At 48.2% G+C, this 20,873-nt stretch overlaps 1 protein-coding gene across 6 annotated transcripts in view; it reads left to right on the top strand.

Moving 5' to 3' along the window:
- Positions 1–20,873, top strand: part of fgfr3 (fibroblast growth factor receptor 3) — a 212,913-nt gene that overhangs the window by 161,591 nt on the left and 30,449 nt on the right. For 4 of the 6 annotated variants that reach the window (XM_070866913.1, XM_070866912.1, XM_070866917.1 and 1 more), the window contains 8 exons: positions 3,422–3,609; positions 6,150–6,298; positions 6,418–6,539; positions 10,870–10,980; positions 12,029–12,219; positions 13,671–13,793; positions 15,370–15,440; positions 15,890–16,027. In XM_070866913.1, coding sequence (XP_070723014.1) covers positions 3,422–3,609; positions 6,150–6,298; positions 6,418–6,539; positions 10,870–10,980; positions 12,029–12,219; positions 13,671–13,793; positions 15,370–15,440; positions 15,890–16,027 — 1,093 coding nt within the window. The remainder of the gene's footprint in view (positions 1–3,421; positions 3,610–6,149; positions 6,299–6,417; positions 6,540–10,869; positions 10,981–12,028; positions 12,220–13,670; positions 13,794–15,369; positions 15,441–15,889; positions 16,028–20,873) is intronic. The other 2 variants (XM_070866914.1, XM_070866916.1) reach the window with 1 other exon arrangement.

Raw genomic sequence — 20,873 nt, forward strand, 5'->3', positions numbered from 1 at the left:
GCACCCTCAGATACAGGCACCTCCAGATAACGCCACCAATCCCCCCCCCTCGATACCGGCACCCTCAACATTCCTGTCCAGATAGCGAGTGTTGAGAAGCTATTTAACCAACGCAGGGGCTGTTACGGTTGACGGCGATCCTGTAGTCGTTCAGACGTCACTCCAGGCGTTCCAGCGAGTGCTGGATAGTGACAATGAGCAGCAGCCCGTGGCCGATTTCTTCCCCCTTCCCCCTTCCCTCGGCCAGAGATGCCGAGACCAATTGTAATGCTGGTCTCCGCTTACTCATCTTCCTCAGCTCTCCTTGGCCCACTCAGCCATTGTAAATGTGACCATTTTATTACGTGAATGTTTGTGAAAGACTTTCACAATTCGCTGCAGCGGGCTGGGCAGCAGGAGCCCGACAGGCTCGCCTGCACTCGCCCAGTAGCAGTATTTTATAATAAATCCACAAACACAGCTGTCGTCTATTTGAACATTTCTGATGGGATTTTATTTGGGAAAAGTTCCAACTCCCTCAAGGTGCTGTCTTTGGCATATCTGAGAACGGACGGCAACAGTACGGATACTCTCCCCTTTGCAGTGACAGCTCTGCTCCCATGGGCTCAGATCCACACTGACCTAAACTTTCTTAGATACAAGTTTCTTAGATACATATACGGCCTGGAAAAAAAAAGATTTCTGATTCCTTTTACTATAATCGTTAATATTAACAAATAAATGAAGGAATCTGCCAAGTATTTCTGTGTGTTTACGTAATACATTTGCTTTTTGCATTAATTGGTATTGATGGAGATGTGCTTCGGGTGACTGAATTTCACAGTTTTGCCACTAGGTGGTGCAGCTCTTTTTCTTTGTAGCGTTTGACGCCGCACTCAGCCCATTACTTGTTCCATCAGCCTCTGTGGTCACTTAGAAGTGCCAGGGAATCACAAATGTCCGTAATTAAAGGGAGACCTATTCACACATTTATCACTGGTGATATCTATTCCACTGACATTTTGCTGGTCTAATTTAAGGTCTGGCGTATTATTAACAGATCATTTCTGTCCCATTAAATACATTAGTATTTTAATGGCTTCTCTTCAATGTACAACAGCAATCAATCACATTGAAAGTGGCACAATGTCGTGAGCCTCGCGCTATTACAGTGTTATTTTGGGATGATGCGTGGAGTGGATTGTTTGGTGGAAATACTTTTTCCCCTCATCAATTCTCTCCCCTCCCTCCTCTTCCATTCCCGACTGAAGTACAGTTACACGAGCTGCAGCCGTGACCCCTCCACTACTTTTGAAGACCAGGCCCTCAAAACTGGCACCAAGCTCATGGTCTACAGGGCTGTAGTAATACCCGCCCTTCTACCGGCTCAGAAACATGGACCATGTACAGTCGACACCTCAAGTCACTGGAGAAATACCACCAACGATGTCTCCGCAAGATCCTGCAAATCCCCTGGGAGGACAGACGCACCAAGGTTAGCGTCCTCGACCTGGCCAACATCCGCAGCATTGAGGCACTGACCACACTTGATCAGCTCTGCTGGCCGGGCCACATTGTTCACATGCCTGACCCGAGACTCCCAAAGCAAGCGTTCTACTCGGAACTCCTTCACGGCAAACAAGCCAAAGGTGGGCAGAGGAAACGTTTCAAGGACACCCTCAAAGCTTCCCTGTTAAAGTGCAACATCCCCACCGACACCTGGGAGTGCCTGGCCAAAGACCGCCCTAAGTGGAGGAAGAGCACCCGGGAGGGCGCTGAGCACCTCGAGTCTCGTCGCTGAGAGCATGCAGAAATCAAGCGCAGGTAGCGGAAGGAGCGTGCGGCAAACCTGTCCCACCCACCCCTTCCCTCAATGACTATCTGTCCCACCTGTGACAGAGACTGTGGCTCTCGTATTGGACTGTTCAGCCACCTAAGAACTCATTTTAAGAGTGGAAGCAAGTCTTCCTCTCTTCCGAGGGACTGCGTATGATGATGATGATGATGACTTCACCAAAGTAGCCATTCATTGCACGATCCTTGACAGCGAGTGGCAACTGGATATTCAACTGTGGTGGGCGTAACACGTGAACCAGATCCGATCCGTACCCAACGCCACACATCATTATCATAAGCAGTCCCTCAAAATCGAGGAAGACTTGCTTCCACTCTAAAAGTGAGTTCTTAGGTGACTGTACAGGGAATTACAGTGTCTGTCACAGGTGGGACAGTCAGTGGTTGAAGGAAAGGGTGGGTGGGGAGTCTGGTTTGCTGCACGCTCCTTCCGCTGCCTGCACTTGTTTTCTGCATGCTCTCGGCGACGAGACTCGAGGTGCTCAATGCCCTCCCGGATGTTCTTCCTCCACTTAGTGCACCAGGTGCCGGTGGGGATGTTGCATTTTATCAAGGAGGCTTTGAAGCTGTCCTTGAAATGTTTTCTCTGCCCACCTGGGGCTCGCTTGCCGTGTAGGAGTTCCGAGTAGAGCGCTTGCTTTGGGAGTCTTGTGTCGGGCATGCAAACAATGTGGCCCGCCCAGCGGTGCTAGTCGAGTGTGGTCAGTGCTTCGATGCTGGGGATGTTGGCCTGATTGAGAACACTGACATTGTCCCACACAAGCCTGCCTCCAACAGGAGTTTGCAGCAAGCTGTATTAATCCCCCCCCTCCTTCACTAACCCAGGGGTGTGGAGCCAATTGTAACACCCTGACCACTGGCGAACTAAGCACCAGATGAACGAAACTGGGATCTTCCTGGTCTGCACAGCTTCGTTGCTCAGTGTGTAAGCTCCCCTGCGCTTAGTGAAAATAATCTAGTTTGATTTCAGATGGCTGGATTCTAGCTGCTGTGCTGATGGCTCTGAGGCACGCCATCCAGCTTTAACCTCCCGGTAGGTGCTGAGTGAGCTGACCTCTGCCGCGGCATGTCGAAGTGCCCCTGAGTCAGCGAAAGGAAGAGTGGCCGGGGTCCCGATCCTGATCACTATACAACAAACTGTGCTGGAAGTGTGTGTGTGTGTGTGGATGTGAGGACAGAGTTGGGCAAGGGCCGTGATATCACCCACAATCGAAGGACCCTGGTGACATGAATAATAGCCACTTGGGCAGGGAAACAGGAGGTAGGCAGTGCGGTCCCCCAGCTAGAAACAAGAGCGCGGGGAGGAGAGGGAATTGGAGAGAAGGGTAAAGATCGGCATTTCAGGAAGAGGGTTTGAACTCCTTTTAATCCATTTGTGTCTATTCCTTTGGCTAAGTGACCACAGAGGCAATTGTACGGGCAGCTATTATCAGAGTGCATTGTGTGCTTAAAGAAACGAAACACAAAAATAAATGGGGCTCTGCTCTCTCGGGGTTTCTCTAACCGAGCATTACTGATGCATGTGTTGACACAAAAAAGTCCCAACGCACTGTCTTTTAACTTGTCTCTCACACTATCTCCCCCGCAGAGGAAGACTTGGTGAAGGAGGATGATTCTGGCTCAGTCTATGCAGATGTCCTCATCTATGTGACGGGCTGTGTCCTTATCATACTGACTGTTATTATAGTGATCATGTGCAGAATGAGAACATCCTCAAAGAAAACCCTGAACCCACCTCCGGTGCAGAAGCTCTCCAAGTTCCCACTGAAGAGACAGGTAACAGAAAGTAGATACAAGAGTTTAGAGTGTATGGTAGGGGCCCACCTGCTTAAGGTTAGGAGCAGGGGCCTTGGATGATTTTAAAGGTGTTTACAGCAGTTTGAAGGTGAATTTAGTGGTACTACTGCACACACTTTTGTTAATTTTGCATTTAGCTCCCCCCACCCTCACCCAAAAAAACAATCTTCAGATTCTCCCCCTGCTCAGATTTGCTTCAGTGGCTAGTGGCTGTTTTGTGATCCACCGTGTTTAAAAAGAAAAGTCCCAGGCTCAGTATTTTATCTGGAATATTGCAATTAACAGATGGGAGGATGTAATTTTGCAGCAACCCGGCAGCAGGGACCTTAGTGTCCCGAGTTAGGAATGGTGGGGAGAATCGTCCAGGGCCCCTGCTCCAAACCATAAGCGGGTGGGCCTGACCAGAAGTGGACATGTGCAGGCAGACTGTGAGGGCTGGAGCAAGTTTGTTCGCCGTGCTCCCACAGTCAGATAGACTGCAGACAGTCTGGTGCTGGATCATAGCATGCTTGGGCAGGGTACTGGGTGAACGATGCCTGCGGAATTCTCACAGCAAGCAGTCAACAAACCCTGGGGCGGGAGGGGGAGGGGGGAGAAACAATTGGTGAAAAAGTTTACATGGTGGTGGTGGTTTTGGACCGGATGTTTTGAAGGATATTCTCAATTATTAAATATTGACCTGAAGTTTATCACTCTTGCTCCAAAGCTTTGCAGAGTATTGACCGATGAAGCACGTATGGAGAGTAAATCCATAGCTGAGGTTTATTAATGTATGGGCTGTCTGATCCAGTTTAAGACTGTCACACAGTCTATAAGAACATAAGAAATAGGAGCCCGCTCTGCCATTCAATGAGATCATTTCCAGAGATGAGGGGGTTGACTTATGAGGAAAGGTTGAGGAGGTTGGGCCTCTACTCATTGGAATTCAGAAGAATGAGAGGTGATCTTATCGAAACGTATAAGATTATGAGGGGGCTTGACAAGGTGGATGCAGAGAGGATGTTTCCACTGATGGGGGAATCTAGAACTAGAGGGCATGATCTTAGAATAAGGGGCCGCCCATTTAAGACTGAGGTGAGGAGGAATTTCTTCTCTCAGAGGGTTGTGAATTTGTGGAATTCGCTGCCTCAGAGAGCTGTGGAAGCTGGTTCATTGAATAAATTTAAGACAGAGATAGACAGTTTCTTAACTGATAAGGGAATAAATGGCTATGGAGAGCGGGCAGGGAAATGGAGCTGAGTGCATGATCGGATCAGCCATGATCTTATTAAATGGCGGAACAGGCTCGAGGGGCCGTATGGCCTACTCCTGTTCCTATTTCTTATGTTCTTACGTCCAGGCATTATTCAACTCAAAAAGGTCTGCCTTTTTTTAAATCAGTCTGTGATCGCTGGCAGAAATCAGTTTGGATTTCAGGTTTTGTAGTACCAAAGTTTGAAGTTTTCTAGTTACTGTTACTGTTACTCTGTTACTCTGAAGTTATTCTGCCCTGCTTTAAATATAATTTCCATCTCCACGTTGAAATTGAACTCAACAGGAATGCAGCATTCTGATTGATTGAATGCTCGCTGGAGCAGGGCTGGTACCAGGTAAACATAGAAACATAGAAACATAGAAAATAGGTGCAGGAGTAGGCCATTCGGCCCTTCGAGCCTGCACAACAATTCAATAAGATCCTGGCTGATCATTCCCTCAGTACCCCTTTCCTGCTTTCTCTCCATACCCCTTGATCCCTTTAGCCATAAAGGCCATATCTAACTCCCTCTTGAATATATCCAATGAATTGGCATCAACAACTCTCTGCGGCAGGGAATTCCACAGATTAATAACACTCTGAGTGAAGAAGTTTCTCCTCATCTCAGTCCTAAACGGCCTACCCCTTATCCTCAGACTGTGTCCCCTGGTTCTGGACTTTCCCAACATCGGGAACATTCTTCCTGCATCTAACCTGTCCAGTCCCTTCAGAATCTTATACGTTTCTATGAGATCCCCTCTCATCCATCTAAACTCCAGTGTTTAAAGGCCCTGTTGATCCAGTCTCTCCTCATATGTCAGTCCAGCCATCCCTGGAATCAGTCTGGTGAACCTTCGCTGCACTCCTTCAATCGCAAGAACAGCCTTCCTCAGATTAGGAGACCAAAACTGAACACAATATTCCAGGTGAGGCCTCACCAAGGCCCTTACAATCCCGCGATGTCTGATGTATCTGCTCGCTGGAGCTGAGCGGGACACAAGATCCTGGCTCACACACTAACCAAACCTGTGACTGAACATCAGGGGACTTGTACAATGAAATAAATAAATCCTGGTGTCCTGCCCCACACATTTATCATCTCTCCTCCATTCCCGGATGGAATCCAGTATTGGAAGTATGTCGAATAATAATATAAGGAATCTTACGGCATGGGTTGGTATAATGTCCCTGTGTCTGTGATCTCACATCCCTCCTCCTGCTTCATTTCAGATTTGCCAGTCATTTACAATGGTTGGTAACAAATTTGAATTATTTTTCACTCAAGCAGGTGTCCTTGGAGTCGAACTCCTCCATGAACTCCAACACGCCGCTCGTGAGAATTGCCCGCCTGTCCTCCAGTGACTCGCCGATGTTGGCCAACGTCTCGGAGTTAGAGCTCCCAGCCGATCCCAAGTGGGAGTTTCATCGGCCAAGGTGGGTTTTATTCGCGGACCGTGCTAGTGTGCGGCGGCCTGCTTCTTGCCGCTCCGTCGCAGTCGTCGCCGCTTTCTTTCATCGCTGCTCGTCCTCATCAGCTCTTTTCTGTTCCTTAGACTGACCTTGGGCAAGCCGCTCGGCGAGGGTTGCTTCGGCCAAGTTGTCATGGCGGAGGCCATTGGGATCGAGAAAGACAAGCCCAACAAGCCTGTCACCGTCGCTGTCAAGATGCTGAAAGGTAAGAATACGCAGGCTGGCTGGCGTCCATCCGTTTGCTGCACTGCGGTACCACGTCAAGCTGGCACGGATTGAACAGGCAGTGATGGACAGGTTGTGCCCATCGTCTCTCACGGAGCAAAGCCACACCCTCTGAGGCCAGCTGCAGGGAGGGAGGGCTGGAGTGGGCAGATGATTCACTTTGGGCACAATCTTCAGCAATTGTACTTCTCCCATCGTCCTCCCTTCTCTCTATCTGTGCGGCTCTACCTGTGTGGGCAGCAGCCCTCTAGTGCCTTAACCAATGAGAAATGAGTCCTCGACAAGCCTGGACACCGACTTTTGCTCGGCTATTCATTGTGACTGTTGACATAGCAACACTGAATGGGAAATGTTGACACCGCAATTCTCAAATCTAAACATGGCTTTTTGTCCTTGGTCAGCAGACTGTCTATCACACACATGGATGGTCGTTACCATGTTTAAGAGTCTCCGAACTACACATTAGAATTTTGGTTTACTTTAGATGGAGTGTGCACGCTCGCCCCATGAGGGCACATGCCACTTTAGACACAGGTTGGCAGTGCCAAAGCTTAGGGAACACCAAGTGTACACAATATTGCATTACTAGATGAATCCATTGCAAGTAGGAAGTAGGAAGAGGGGGAGTACAGTTCCATGTGCACTGGCCTCCTTCTTGTTGCCTGTCTTGATCTATGAGCCTCGGTGGGCAGGCTATTCAACTGCGGGGGCGTCCCAGCAAATCTCTAACCTGTCGTCACCTGATATGCGCACATGTGGCAGGCAGTGACTAGTGGGGTACCGCAAGGTTCTGTGCTGGGGCCCCAGCTGTTTACACTGTATATTAATGATTTAGACAAGGGGATTAAATGTAGTATCTCCAAATTTGCGGATGACACTAAGTTGGGTGACAGTGTGAGCTGCGAGGAGGATGCTATGAGGCTGCAGAGTGACTTGGATAGGTTAGGTGAGTGGGCAAATGCATGGCAGATGAAGTATAATGTGGATAAATGTGAGGTTATCCACTTTGGTGGTAAAAACAGAGAGACAGACTATTATCTGAATGGTGACAGATTAGGAAAAGGGGAGGTGCAACGAGACCTGGGTGTCATGGTACATCAGTCATTGAAGGTTGGCATGCAGGTACAGCAGGCGGTTAAGAAAGCAAATGGCATGTTGGCCTTCATAGCGAGGGGATTTGAGTACAGGGACAGGGAGGTGTTGCTACAGTTGTACAGGGCCTTGGTGAGGCCACACCTGGAGTATTGTGTACAGTTTTGGTCTCCTAACCTGAGGAAGAACATTCTTGCTATTGAGGGAGTGCAGCGAAGGTTCACCAGACTGATTCCTGGGATGGTGGGACTGACCTATCAAGAAAGACTGGATCAACTGGGCTTGTATTCACTGGAGTTCAGAAGAATGAGAGGGGACCTCATAGAAACATTTAAAATTCTGACGGGGTTAGACAGGTTAGATGCAGGAAGAATGTTCCCAATGTTGGGGAAGTCCAGAACCAGGGGACACAGTCTAAGGATAAGGGGTAAGCCATTTAGGACCGAGATGAGGAGGAATTTCTTCACCCAGAGAGTGGTGAACCTGTGGAATTCTCTACCACAGAAAGTTGTTGAGGCCAATTCACTAAATATATTCAAAAAGGAGTTAGATGGAGTCCTTACTACTAGGGGGATCAAGGGGTATGGCGAGAAAGCAGGAATGGGGTACTGAAGTTGGATGTTCAGCCATGAACTCATTGAATGGCGGTGCAGGCTAGAAGGGCCGAATAGCCTACTCCTGCACCTATTTTCTATGTTTCTATGTTTCTATACGTGCACTTTCTGCCAAGCACACAGGATAGCAAATCAGGAGGAGGAACCCTGGCTGATTTCCCCCCCCCCCCATAATCCAGCGGCAATGAGGTCAGTTGTATTGTTTCCAACTGCTACCTGTTTGCCTACATTGCAACAGTCACTGCACTCCAAAAGTTATTCATTGTCTGAAGGGCTTTGAGCTATTTTGATGGGACATATAAACCCCAAGGTAATTATGGATGAGGAAGATCATTCTGCCCATGTTAGTTCATCCATCCAGAATCAGCCTGCAGTCATCCCAATGGAAAACCCAATCCTTAAATGCTGCCAGTGTTTTTGCCTCCGCTGCCTGCATGAAGACAAACGTCCTGATAATTAGTTCTAAAGTTACCTTTTTCTAATTTGAACATGTCTACTCCCACAGTCTACTGTAAGCAATTTGGTTGCTGCATTTTTCCGTACTATTTATAATTCTGATCATCTCTCAGACATCACCTCGCCAGAATGAAACGTCCGAGTGTCTCCCATCTTGCTCATAACTCAGAGTGCGACACGAGAGATCAAAGCTCTTCGTGGCTTCTCTCATCACTGCTTCCAGATCTCCCTTGTGTCTCCGCGACAAGAACTGGACACAGTGCTGAAGATATGGTCTGACCAGAGTGCTTTGATTGCATCTTATTCTATAGGTAGTGCATTATTATTTTTATTATCACCACAACTGCAGCCAGCAGAACACAAGAAATAGGAGCAGGAGTAGGCCACCTGGCCCCTCGAGCCTGCTCCGCCATTTAATAAGAGCATGGCTAATCTGATCATAGACTCAGCTCCACTTCCCTGCCCGCTCCTCATAACCCTTTATTCCCTTATCGCTCAAAAATCTTGTCTATCTCCGCCTTAAATATACTCAACCAAGGAATCAAACCTGGAGCCTCCTGTCTGTGTGGTTCAATCACACACTGCCCTTATCAACTGAGTCACTGGGGGAGCTGACTGCATTCCTTCTCTTAAGACCTACAGAATTGAGCTGGGTGTGAGTCACAAGATGTGGGCCTCACGTGATGTTATCAAGAGAAAGCCAAGCTTTAAGTGGCTTTTCAATGACATCTAAACCCCAGCATTAAATTACAGCCTTTAACTCACTCCAGGTATTTTTTACACAGCACGGTAGTGTCTGCGTGGTGTTTCCCAGGCTCAGTTGATTAATATAAGATTGATAGTGCCGGAGTTGAGGGAGAGACCTCAGGAACACACTCCACAGTGCCATCTGGTGGTCAGAACCTGCGAGACATTGTGACTGTTGACACAGCAACACTGAATGGGAAACGTTGACATCACAAATTGCAAATCTAAGTGTTGAGAGAAAAGTGTGATCAGAAATGGTGACAACGGGATGTAAGGTATGGGAACAGGAAGTGTGCACCCTAGGCAAGATTTTTAATTATTGCAGATATAATTTTAGTTGTGGGGGATTTTAGCTTGAGGTAGCATGCTGTCTAATACATTTGGGTTAAATTCTTTTGCGCGCTATGAAAGCAGAAATACGAGGGTATGATACTAGAAATGCAAGAATATTGATACCAGAAATGCGAGGGTACACCTATCAGGAAAGGATGAACAGCTTGGGTTTCTTTTCTCTTGAAAAAAAAGAGGCTGAGGGGTGACCTAATAGAGGTCTTTAAAATTATGAAAGGTTTTGATAGAGTGGATACAGAGAGAATGTTTCCGCTTGTGGGGAAGAGCATAATTAGAGGCCATCAATATAAGATAGTCACCAAGAAATCCTATAGGGAATTCAGAAAAAACTTCTTTACCGAAAGTGTGGTGAGAAATTGGAACTCACAACCACAGGGAGTGGTTGAAGCGAATAGTATCGATGTATTTAAGAGGAGGCTAGACAAGCATTTGAAGGAGAAGGGAATAGAGGGTTATGCTGATAGATTTAGATGAGGAAAGACAGGAGGGGGTTCGAGTGGAACATAAACACCGACATGGACTGGTTGGGCCGAATGGCCTGTTTAGGTGTCGTATATCCTGTGTAATCCTCTGTATTTTAATGCAGTTGTTAGCCCATTGACAAAAAAAATCAGCTAATGACTGAATTAAAATTGCACAGGGAAGAATTTAATGTGCGCGCATGAAGCAGTGTCCACCACTTGGTCAGTACCACCTTTGAGGGAGGTCCTTTTCAAAGTCAGTGGTCATTTTTATTTCCATTGACTTCAAAATTATGATATCTTGAAAATGGCGAGGGCCTGCTGGTTCACTGCCGCCGGTTTTACACTAGCACACAAAGTCAAATGACCCACTGAGCATCTGTGAGGCAGACCTGCAGTGTCACATAACTAATCGCACATCATTGCCATTAACAGGCTTTCAGCAGGCACTTCTTACCCTGCACGTACCGAACCTGCAAACGGCCAGTTCTACATCTAACAGCGAGGCTGGGCGTGTCACGTTCTGTCTGTGCGCTTTGTCATTGCAGTGCCTTTAAGTCGTTACATTTTCTGTCCTCTCTCCTTGTAGACGATGCCACTGACAAAGACCTGTCTGACCTGGTGTCAGAAATGGAAATGATGAAGATGATCGGAAAACATAAAAATATAATTAACTTGCTTGGAGCCTGCACACAGGATGGTGAGTGCTAAAGGTGCCTGTGGTGTTTTCAGACCCAGTCCCACAAGGTGTGAGCGGGCCGGCTGGGGGGTGGGGGGGGCGGTGGGAGGGGAGAGGGGTGCCGGTGGGGGTGGGGGTGGGGGAGGGGAGGGCTGGGTGGCAGGGGCTGGAGGCTGAGATTTTAAAGCTGTTAACATTGTGGGCTGTAAATATTGGCAAGCCGATGTGGCTTGTGCACCAGATGTTACAGTTTGTTTATTTTTCTTCGTGCGGTTTGATAGAATCAGAAAAATTACGACACAGAAGGCGGCCGTTCGGCCCATCATGTCCGTGCCGATCAAAAAAGAGCTACCCAGCCTAATCCCACCTTCCAGCATTTGGTCCGTAGCCCTGTAGGTTACGACACTTCAGGTGCACATCCAAGTACTTTTTAAATGTGATGAGGGTTTCTGCCTCTTCCACCCTTTCAGGCAGTGAGTTCCAAACCCCCACAACCCTCTGGGTGAAGAATTGTTTCCTCATCTCCCCTCTAATCCTTCTATCAACCACTTTAAATCAATACCCCCCGGTTATTGACCCCTCTGCCAAGGGAAATAGGTCCTTCCTAGCCACTCTATCCAGGCCCCTCATAATTTTATACACAAGTAAATCCCCTCAGCCTCCTCTGTTCCAAGGAAAACAACCCCAGCCTATCCAAACTTTCCTCAAAGCTAAAATTCTCCAGTCCGGGCAACATCCTCGTAAATTTCCTCTGTCCTTCCTGTAATGCGGTGACCAGAACTGCACGCAGTACTCCAGTTGTGGCCTAACTAGTGTTGTATATAGTTCTAACATAACTTCCCTACTCTTGTATTCTATGCCTCGGCTAATAAAGGCAAGTATTGCATAATAATGGCTGCTTGTTGATGAGCCGAGAATCCCCACGTGATAGACACAATGAAACCTGTGTTCCTCTCTCCGTAGACTGCCGTGTTTTGACACTTACCACAGGCCGATCCTTGTGTTGAGGTGCTTTCCCCTCCCTGTGATAGTTCTGTAACGTAATATGCGGCTTTTCGTTCCCGTTCAGGTCCACTGTACGTCATCGTTGAATATGCATCAAAAGGCAACTTGCGAGAATACCTGAAAGCACGGCGGCCTCCTGGAATGGATTATTCCTTCGACACCTGCAAGGTGCCAGACGAGCAGTTAACTTTCAAGGATCTTGTGTCTTGTGCCTACCAGGTCGCACGTGGCATGGAGTACCTGGCTTCTCAAAAGGTCAATACTTTGCTCTCTTCCCCCAATCTCCCTTTCCCGGCGGTACTGTTGACACTTGCTGGGATACAGTTCTATGGGCAATAGCCAGCCTCGACCAAATAGCCATTCTTTGTGCAACAAAGACAGAATGTGCTGAAAGCCCACAGCAAGTCAGACAGCGTCTGTAGAGAGAAACGAGGCAAGTTAACATTTCGGGCTGAGCACCCCTTTATCAGATATAAGGACCAGGCCCGAAAACATAGGCGGTTTGTTCTCCGCGCAGATGCTGACTAACCCATTGAGACTTGCCAGCATTTTCTGTTTTTGTTTCAGATTTCCAGCACCTGCTTTTAGCCATTCTTCACCGTCCATCTGAGCCGGTGAAAGATTAGGTCCCGGTTGGGAAATTGGGCGGACACGCTTAACAACAGATCTCTGTCCAAGTCTTGAGACATTTAAGGGGAGACTAGACAAGCATATGAGGGAGAAGGGAATTGAGGGATATGCTGATAGATTTAGATGAGGAAAGACGGGAGGAGGCTCAAGTGGAGCATAAATGCCGGCATGGACTGGTTGGGCCGAATGGCCTGTTTCTGTGCCATATATTCTATGTAACCCTATGTTACATCAATTTAAAGCGGGTGGAGGAACCGGCTTCAAATATGGAGAGGGAGCCATTTCCTGAGATGCAGTGTGCAGGGCATTGTTTCTAACTCATGCCCCTGTGAAATGGGCATTCAAGGTTGTTAGATAACGGGAACGACCGGGTAATGTTGCAGTAAGTGCATTTCAGTCATTTTTAACCATTTTTGGTTGCTGGCACGTGTCGTTCTTTCAAAGAAAAGGAAACCAACAGTGATCCAGCGTGAGTGGGCAGAGGGAGTGGGAATGCAGGAGTAACCCAGTGTTAAAGGAGTAGCGGGAGTGGGAATGCAGGAGTAACCCAGTGTTAAAGGAGTAGCGGGAGTGGGAATGCAGGAGTAACCCAGTGTTAAAGGAGTAGCGGGAGTGGGAATGCAGGAGTAACCCAGTGTGAATGGAAAGAGGGAATGGGGAGCAGGAGTAAACCTAGAGGGAGTGGGAACTCCGAGTAACCTGGCGCGAGAGGAACGAACGGAGCAGGTGGGAATGTAAAGCTGGAGAAGATTGCTCAGACACGTGGCGCAGGGAAAGACTTGCAGATGAGCAGTAGAGTTAATTTGCTGGGGTGTGGTCGGTTAAAATCAGGTCTTAAATGTATGAGTATATTGTGGTTATGTGGTTTATAACATGTGGCTGCACCTGCTTGCCAAAGCAGTAATAAATCTTAATAGATCAAATGAATTTGAATGTTCATGTACCAAAATATTAACAGTTAGCACCACTATCCCATCGAGTGGGCAAACGAGGAATAACAATTGGATAAACGTAAACCCCAGCTCAACGGTTTTCCTCTGTTTAATTGTTCTGTTTATTTATTTTCCCCCGGTTAGTGTATTCACCGGGATCTGGCGGCCAGGAACGTGCTGGTGACGGACGACAATGTAATGAAGATTGCTGACTTTGGCCTAGCCAGGGACGTGCACAACATCGACTACTACAAGAAAACGACAAACGTAAGTGTATCCACAGCCCGGTTAATCCCACCGCTAGGGGCCGGCAGCTGAGGTCAATGGCGGGGGCGGGGCCAGGAAAGGTCTCGTTTCTCCCGAACCTGACAGCGGTTGGAAGAAAAGATGTTTCCACTTGTATTAGAGTCCAAAACTAGGGGCCATGAATATAAGATGGTCACTAATTAATCCAGTAAGGAATTCTGGAGAACGTTCTTTACCCAGAGAGTGGTAAGAATGTGGAACTTGCTACCACAAAGAAAGATTTAGATTGATATAGCGCCTTTCACAACTACCAGACATCTCAAAGCGCTTTACAGCCGATTAAGTACTTTTGAAGTGTAGTCACTGTTGTAATGTAGAAAACCCAGCAGCCAATTTGCGCACAGCAAGCTCCCACAAACAGCAGTGTGATAATGACCAGATAATCTGTTTTTGTTATGGTTGATTGAGGGATAAATATTGGCCAAGACACCAGGGGTAACTCCTGCTCTTCTTTGAAATAGTGCCATGGGATCTTTTACATCCATTTGAGAGAGCAGCCAGGGCTTCGGTTTAACATCTCGGGCCGGATTTTCAGCTTTTGGGGTTTTTCGGCGAAAGTGGTAGCGATGCGCGAAACTTACCATTTTCACTGCACTACCGTTTTTAGGCCGAACTTTCGGCCTTTACGTCGGTAAGGGAGGCGTTGCACAAGCATTCGTGGTGCAAACCGCGTGTTTCGGCAACTTTAGTCTGGGGCAGGGAGTGCTGCGAGCGAGAGAGGCCTTGGGAGAGAGGGGGAAAAACCTTCCAAAAACATTTACAAGACCCTTTACTATGTAATCGCTGCAAAAAAATGAAAAAATAAAGACTTTTAACTTACCTTTTTTTGCAGGTTTTTATACTTACTGCTGCATACAGGGCTGCACCGACAGTTTTGATCTGTTGCTATTCTGGGCGCGGCGTGCTGGTCAGGAGAGAGCCGAAAGTCGAACGCAAATGCAATCTGCATTGTTGCACCTCTCCTCGGCAGTACTTGGAAGTGCCGCCGCAAACAGGTACCTGAGGGATTTGTGACCGGGTTTTCGCTGCGGAGCATCAAATCGCGGCGAAAACCCCGTCGCAAACCTCCCGAAAATTCGGCCCCTCGCCCAAAAGACAGCGCCTCCAACAGTGCAGCACTCCCTCAGCACTGCACTGGAGTGTCAGCCTAGATTTTATGTGCTCAAGTCCCTGGAGTGGGACTTGAACCCACAACCTTCTGACTCAGAGGCGAGAGTGCTGCCCACTGAGCCACGGGGAGTGTTTGAGGAGAATAGCATCGATGCATTTAAGGAGAAGTTGGATAGGTCCATGTGGAAGAAAAGAGCAGAAGGTTACACTGAAGTGGTTAGATGAAGTAGGGATGGGAGGAGGCTTGTATGGAACATAAACACCAGCTTGGACCTTTTGGGCCGAATGGCCTGTTGCTGTGCTGTAGATTCTATGTTATACTATCAATGATAACTGTGGCTGTTTTTAAAAAAACGTCAGCTTAAAATGCAGTTGGTGCCTTTGTGGCTGCGATGAAATAATAACTCCCTTCTCCTACCGATTACAGGGGAGGCTGCCAGTGAAGTGGATGGCTCCGGAGGCCCTGTTTGACAGAGTCTACACCCACCAGAGTGATGTGTAAGTGCTGCCCATAGGAATCGCGGCTTTCTTTAAATCAACTGGGCTCTACCTGAATACATAGGTCCTTTTGTACAGGAGAGCTCGAATGGGCAGAATTGGCTCTCTGTGACTTGCTTCCAAGTTTTGGCAGTGCAAGGAAACGAGCGGGGGCGGGGGAAACGTCATTAGTTCTGCTCGGGGGACTTGGCAGAAGAGCCGACGAGTTATAAACGGCATGTCAGCTATCTGATTAACTGGTCATTTTAATTCCAGCATTTGCGCGGACTGATCTTTTCTGTGATTGAAGGGATCAGCGCAGCGCTCCAAGTAACTAGAAAAGGGTTTATACAATGAAGTCACGCCATTGATAACTATGTTAGGCACGCATGGTAGCACTGAGAGAAAGGGGTGGGAAGGGAAAAAAAGGCTTCAGTGAATTAGGTTTCTCTTCTTTTCTTCGTTCCCAGCTGGTCATTCGGAGTCCTGTTGTGGGAGATCTTTACATTGGGAGGATCCCCTTATCCCGGAATCCCGGTAGAGGAGCTCTTCAAACTGCTGAAAGAAGGCCATCGAATGGACAAGCCAGCAAACTGCACCCATGAGCTGTAAGCAACACTCTATCATTACAGTCCCACTTCACTACATGGCCATTAGAGTCCAACTTCACTACATGGCCATTGCAGTCCCACTTCACTACATGGCCATTACAGTCCCACTTCACTACATGGCCATTACAGTCCCACTTCACTACATGGCCATTACAGTCCCACTTCACTACATTGCCATTACAGTCCCAATTTACTACATGGCCATTACAGTCCCACCACTACATGGCCATTACAGTCCCACTTCACTACATGGCCATTACAGACCCACTTCACTACATGGCCATTACAGTCCAACTTCACTACATGGCCACTTTAATGTTGCACAACTTGGTTTGACATTGCCTCGAAAATGCACCCAGTGCGTGATGGCAGCTTTCAATTGGGCTTTAGATATAATTCTTTCCACTTCTTTCTCTTTATAATAATTTAAGTGATTTGCTCAGCATTTGTTGCGATTTCCCCTTTCCTCTCTGCACCACACTTAATTGTCTGAATGGCAGTACAGCTGGAGGTCCTCTTCCTGCGTCGCACTCTCCGTGATTTGCTGCCGGGAACGCTGCTCCCAGTCCCAGTACAATGAGTTAATCTCCCAGCCCCCAGTACAGTGATTTAATCTCCCAGCCTCAGGACAGTGATTTAACCTCCCAGCCCCCAGTACAGTGAATTAATCTCACAGCCCCCAGTACAGTAAGTTAATCTCCCAACCCCCAGTACAGTAAGTTAATCTCCCAGCCCCCAGTACAGTGAGTTAACCTCCCAGCCCCCAGTACAGTGAGTTAACCTCCCAGCCCCCAGTACAGTGAATTAATCTCCCAGCCCCCAGTACAGTAAGTTAATCTCCCAGCCCCCAGTACAGTAAGTTAATCTCCCAGCCCCCAGTACAGTGAGTTAATCTCCCAGCCCCCAGTACAGTGAATTAATCTCACAGCCCCCAGTACAGTAAGTTAATCTCCCAGCCCCCAGTACAGTAAGTTAATCTCCCAGCCCCCAGTACAGTGAGTTAATCTCCCAGCCCCCAGTACAGTAAGTTAACCTCCCAGCCCCCAGTACAGTAAGTTAATCTCCCAGCCCCCAGTACAGTGAGTTAACCTCCCAGCCCCCATTACAGTCAGTTAACCTCCCAGCCCACATTACAGTCAGTTAATCTCCCAGTCCCCAGTACAGTGAGTTAATCTCCCAGCCCCCAGTACAGTGAATTAATCTCACAGCCCCCAGTACAGTGAGTTAATCTCCCAGCCCCCAGTACAGTCAGTTAGTCTCCCAGTCCCCAGTACAGTGAGTTAATCTCCCAGCCCCCAGTACAGTGCAATAATCTCCCAGCCCCCAGTACAGTGCAATAATCTCCCAGCCCCCAGTACAGTGAGTTAATCTCTCAGCCCCCAGTACAGTGAGTTAATCTCCCAGCCCCCAGTACAGTGAATTAATCTTCCAGCCCCCAGTACAGTGAATTAATCTCCCAGCCCCCAGTACAGTAAATGAATCTTCCAGCCCCCAGTACAGTGAATTAATCTCCCAGCCCCCAGTACAGTGAATTAATCTCCCTTCCCCAGTACAGTGAGTTAATCTCCCAGCCCCCAGTACAGTGAGTTAATCTCCCAGTCCCAGTACAGTGAGTTAATCTCCCAGCCTCCAGTACAGTGAGTTAATATAGAAACATACAGACATAGAAAATAGGTGCAGGAGTAGGCCATTCGACCCTTCGAGCCTGCACCGCCATTCAATGAGTTCATGGCTGAACATGCACTTCAGTACCCCATTCCTGCTTTCTCACCATACCCCTTGATCCCTCTAGTAGTAAAGACTTCATCGAACTCCTTTTTGAATATATTTAGTGAATTGGCCTCAACAACTTTCTGTGGTAGAGAATTCCACAGGTTCACCACTCTCTGGGTGAAGAAATTCCTCCTCATCTCGGTCCTAAATGGCTTACCCCTTATCCTTAGACTGTGTCCCCTGGTTCTGGACTTCCCCAACATTGGGAACATTCTTCCTGCATCTAACCTGTCTAACCCCGTCAGAATTTTAAACGTTTCTATGAGGTCCCCTCTCATTCTTTTGAACTCCAGTGAATGCAAGCCCAGTTGATCCAGTCTTTCTTGATAGGTCAGTCCCGCCATCCCGGGAATCAGTCTGGTGAACCTTCGCTGCAGTCCCTCAATAGCAAGTCCTTCCTCAGGTTAGGAGACCAAACTGTACACAATACTCCAGGTGTGGCCTCACCTCCCAGCCCCCAGTACAGTGCAATAATCTCCCAGCCCCCAATACAGTGAATTAATCTCCCAGCCCCCAGGATAGTGATTTAACCTCCCAGTCCCCAGTATAGTGATTTAACCACCCAGCCCCCAGTACAGTGCAATTATCTCCCAGCCCCTAGTACAGAGAATTAATCTCCCAGCCCCCAGGATAGTGATTTAACCGCCCAGTCCCCAGTATAGTGATTTAACCACCCAGCCCCCAGTACAGTGCAATAATCTCCCAGCCCCCAGTACAGTGATTTAACCTCCCAGCCCCCAGTACAGTGCAATAATCTCCCAGCCCCCAGTACAGTGATTTAACCTCCCAGCCCCCAGTACAGTGCAATAATCTCCCAGACCCCAGTACAATGAATTCATCTCCCAGCCCCCAGTACAGTGAGTTAATCTCCCAGCCCCCAGTACAGTGCAATAATCTCCCAGTCCCCAGTACAGTGAGTTAATCTCCCAGACCCCATTACAGTGAGTTAATCTCCCAGCCCCCAGAACAGTGAGTTAATCTCCCAGCCCCCAGTACAGTGCAATAATCTCCAAGCCCCCAGTACAGTGAGTTAATCATCCAGCCCCCAGTACAATGATTTAACCTCCCAGCCCCCAAGACAGTGAGTTAATCTCCCAGCCCCCAGTACAGTGAATTAATCTCCCAGCCCCCAATAGAGTGAGTTGATCTCCTAGCCCCCAGTACAGTGAGTTAATCTCCTAGTCCCCAGTACAGTGATTTAACCTCCCAGCCCCCAGTACAGTGAATTAATCTCCCAGCCCCCAGTACAATGAATTTATCTCCCAGCCCCCAGTACAGTGAATTTAATCTCCCAGCCCCCAGTACAGTGAGTTAATCTCCCAGCCCCCAGTACAGTGAGTTAATCTCCCAGCCCCCAGTACAGTGAGTTAACCTCCCAGCCCCCAGTACAGTGAGTTAATCTCCCAGCCCCCAGTACAGTGCAATAATCTCCCAGCCCCCATTACAGTGAGTTAATCTCGCAGCCCCCAGTACAGTGAATTAATCTCCCGGTCCCCAGTACAGTGAGTTAATCTCCCAGCCCCCAGTACAGTGAATTAATCTTCCAGCCCCCAGTACAGTGAATTAATCTCCCAGCCCCCAGTACAGTGTGTTAAACTCCCAGCCCTCAGTACAGTGAATTAATCTCCCAGCCCCCAGTACAGTGAATTAATCTCCCAGCCCCCAGTACAGTGAGTTAATCTCCCAGCCCCCAGTACAGTGAGTTAATCTCCCAGTCCCAGTACAGTGAGTTAATCACCCAGACCCCAGTACAGTGAGTTAACATAGAAACATATAGACATAGAAAATAGGTGCAGGAGTAGGCCATTCGACCCTTCGAGCCTGCACCGCCATTCAATGAGTTCATGGCTGAACATGCACTTCAGTACCCCATTCCTGCTTTCTCACCATACCCCTTGATTCCCTCTAGTAGTAAGGACTTCATCGAACTCCTTTTTGAATATATTTAGTGAATTGGCCTCAACAACTTTCTGTGGTAGAGAATTCCACAGGATTCACCACTCTCTGGGTGAAGAAATTCCTCCTCATCTCGGTCCTAAATGGCTTACCCCTTATCCTTAGACTGTGTCCCCTGGTTCTGGACTTCCCCAACATTGGGAACATTCTTCCTGCATCTAACCTGTCTAACCCCGACAGAATTTTAAACGTTTCTATGAGGTCCCCTCTCAATCTTTTGAACTCCAGTGAATACAAGCCCAGTTGATCCAGTCTTTCTTGATAGGTCAGTCCCGCCATCCCAGGAATCACTCTGGTGAACCTTCGCTGCAGTCCCTCAATAGCAAGTCCTTCCTCAGGTTAGGAGACCAAACTGTACAAAATACTCCAGGTGTAGCCTCACCTCCCAGCCCCCAGTACAGTGCAATAATCTCCCAGCCCCCAGTACAGTGAATTAATCTCCCAGCCCCCAGGATAGTGATTTAACCACCCAGCCCCCAGTACAGTGCAATTATCTCCCAGCCCCCAGTACAGAGAATTAATCTCCCAGCCCCCAGGATAGTGATTTAACCGCCCAGTCCCCAGTATAGTGATTTAACCACCCAGCCCACAGTACAGTGATTTAACCTCCCAGCCCCCAGTACAGTGATTTAACCTCCCAGCCCCCAGTACAGTGCAATAATCTCCCAGCCCCCAGTACAGTGATTTAACCTCCCAGCCCCCAGTACAGTGCAATAATCTCCCAGACCCCAGTACAATGAATTCATCTCCCAGCCCCCAGTACAGTGAGTTAATCTCCCAGCCGCCAGTACAGTGAGTTAATCTCCCAGCCCCCAGTACAGTGCAATAATCTCCCAGCCCCCAGTACAGTGATTTAACCTCCCAGCCCCCAGTACAGTGCAATAATCTCCCAGACCCCAGTACAATGAATTCAGCTCCCAGACCCCATTACAGTGAGTTAATCTCCCAGCCCCCAGTACAGTGAGTTAATCTCCCAGCCCCCAGTACAGTGCAATAATCTCCAAGCCCCCAGTACAGTGCAATAATCTCCCAGCCCCCAGTACAGTGAGTTAATCATCCAGCCCCCAGTACAGTGATTTAACCTCCCAGCCCCCAATAAAGTGAGTTAATCTCC

This window comes from Pristiophorus japonicus, chromosome 2 (genome assembly GCF_044704955.1).
Source record: "Pristiophorus japonicus isolate sPriJap1 chromosome 2, sPriJap1.hap1, whole genome shotgun sequence".
Classification (NCBI taxonomy): Eukaryota; Metazoa; Chordata; class Chondrichthyes; family Pristiophoridae; genus Pristiophorus; species Pristiophorus japonicus.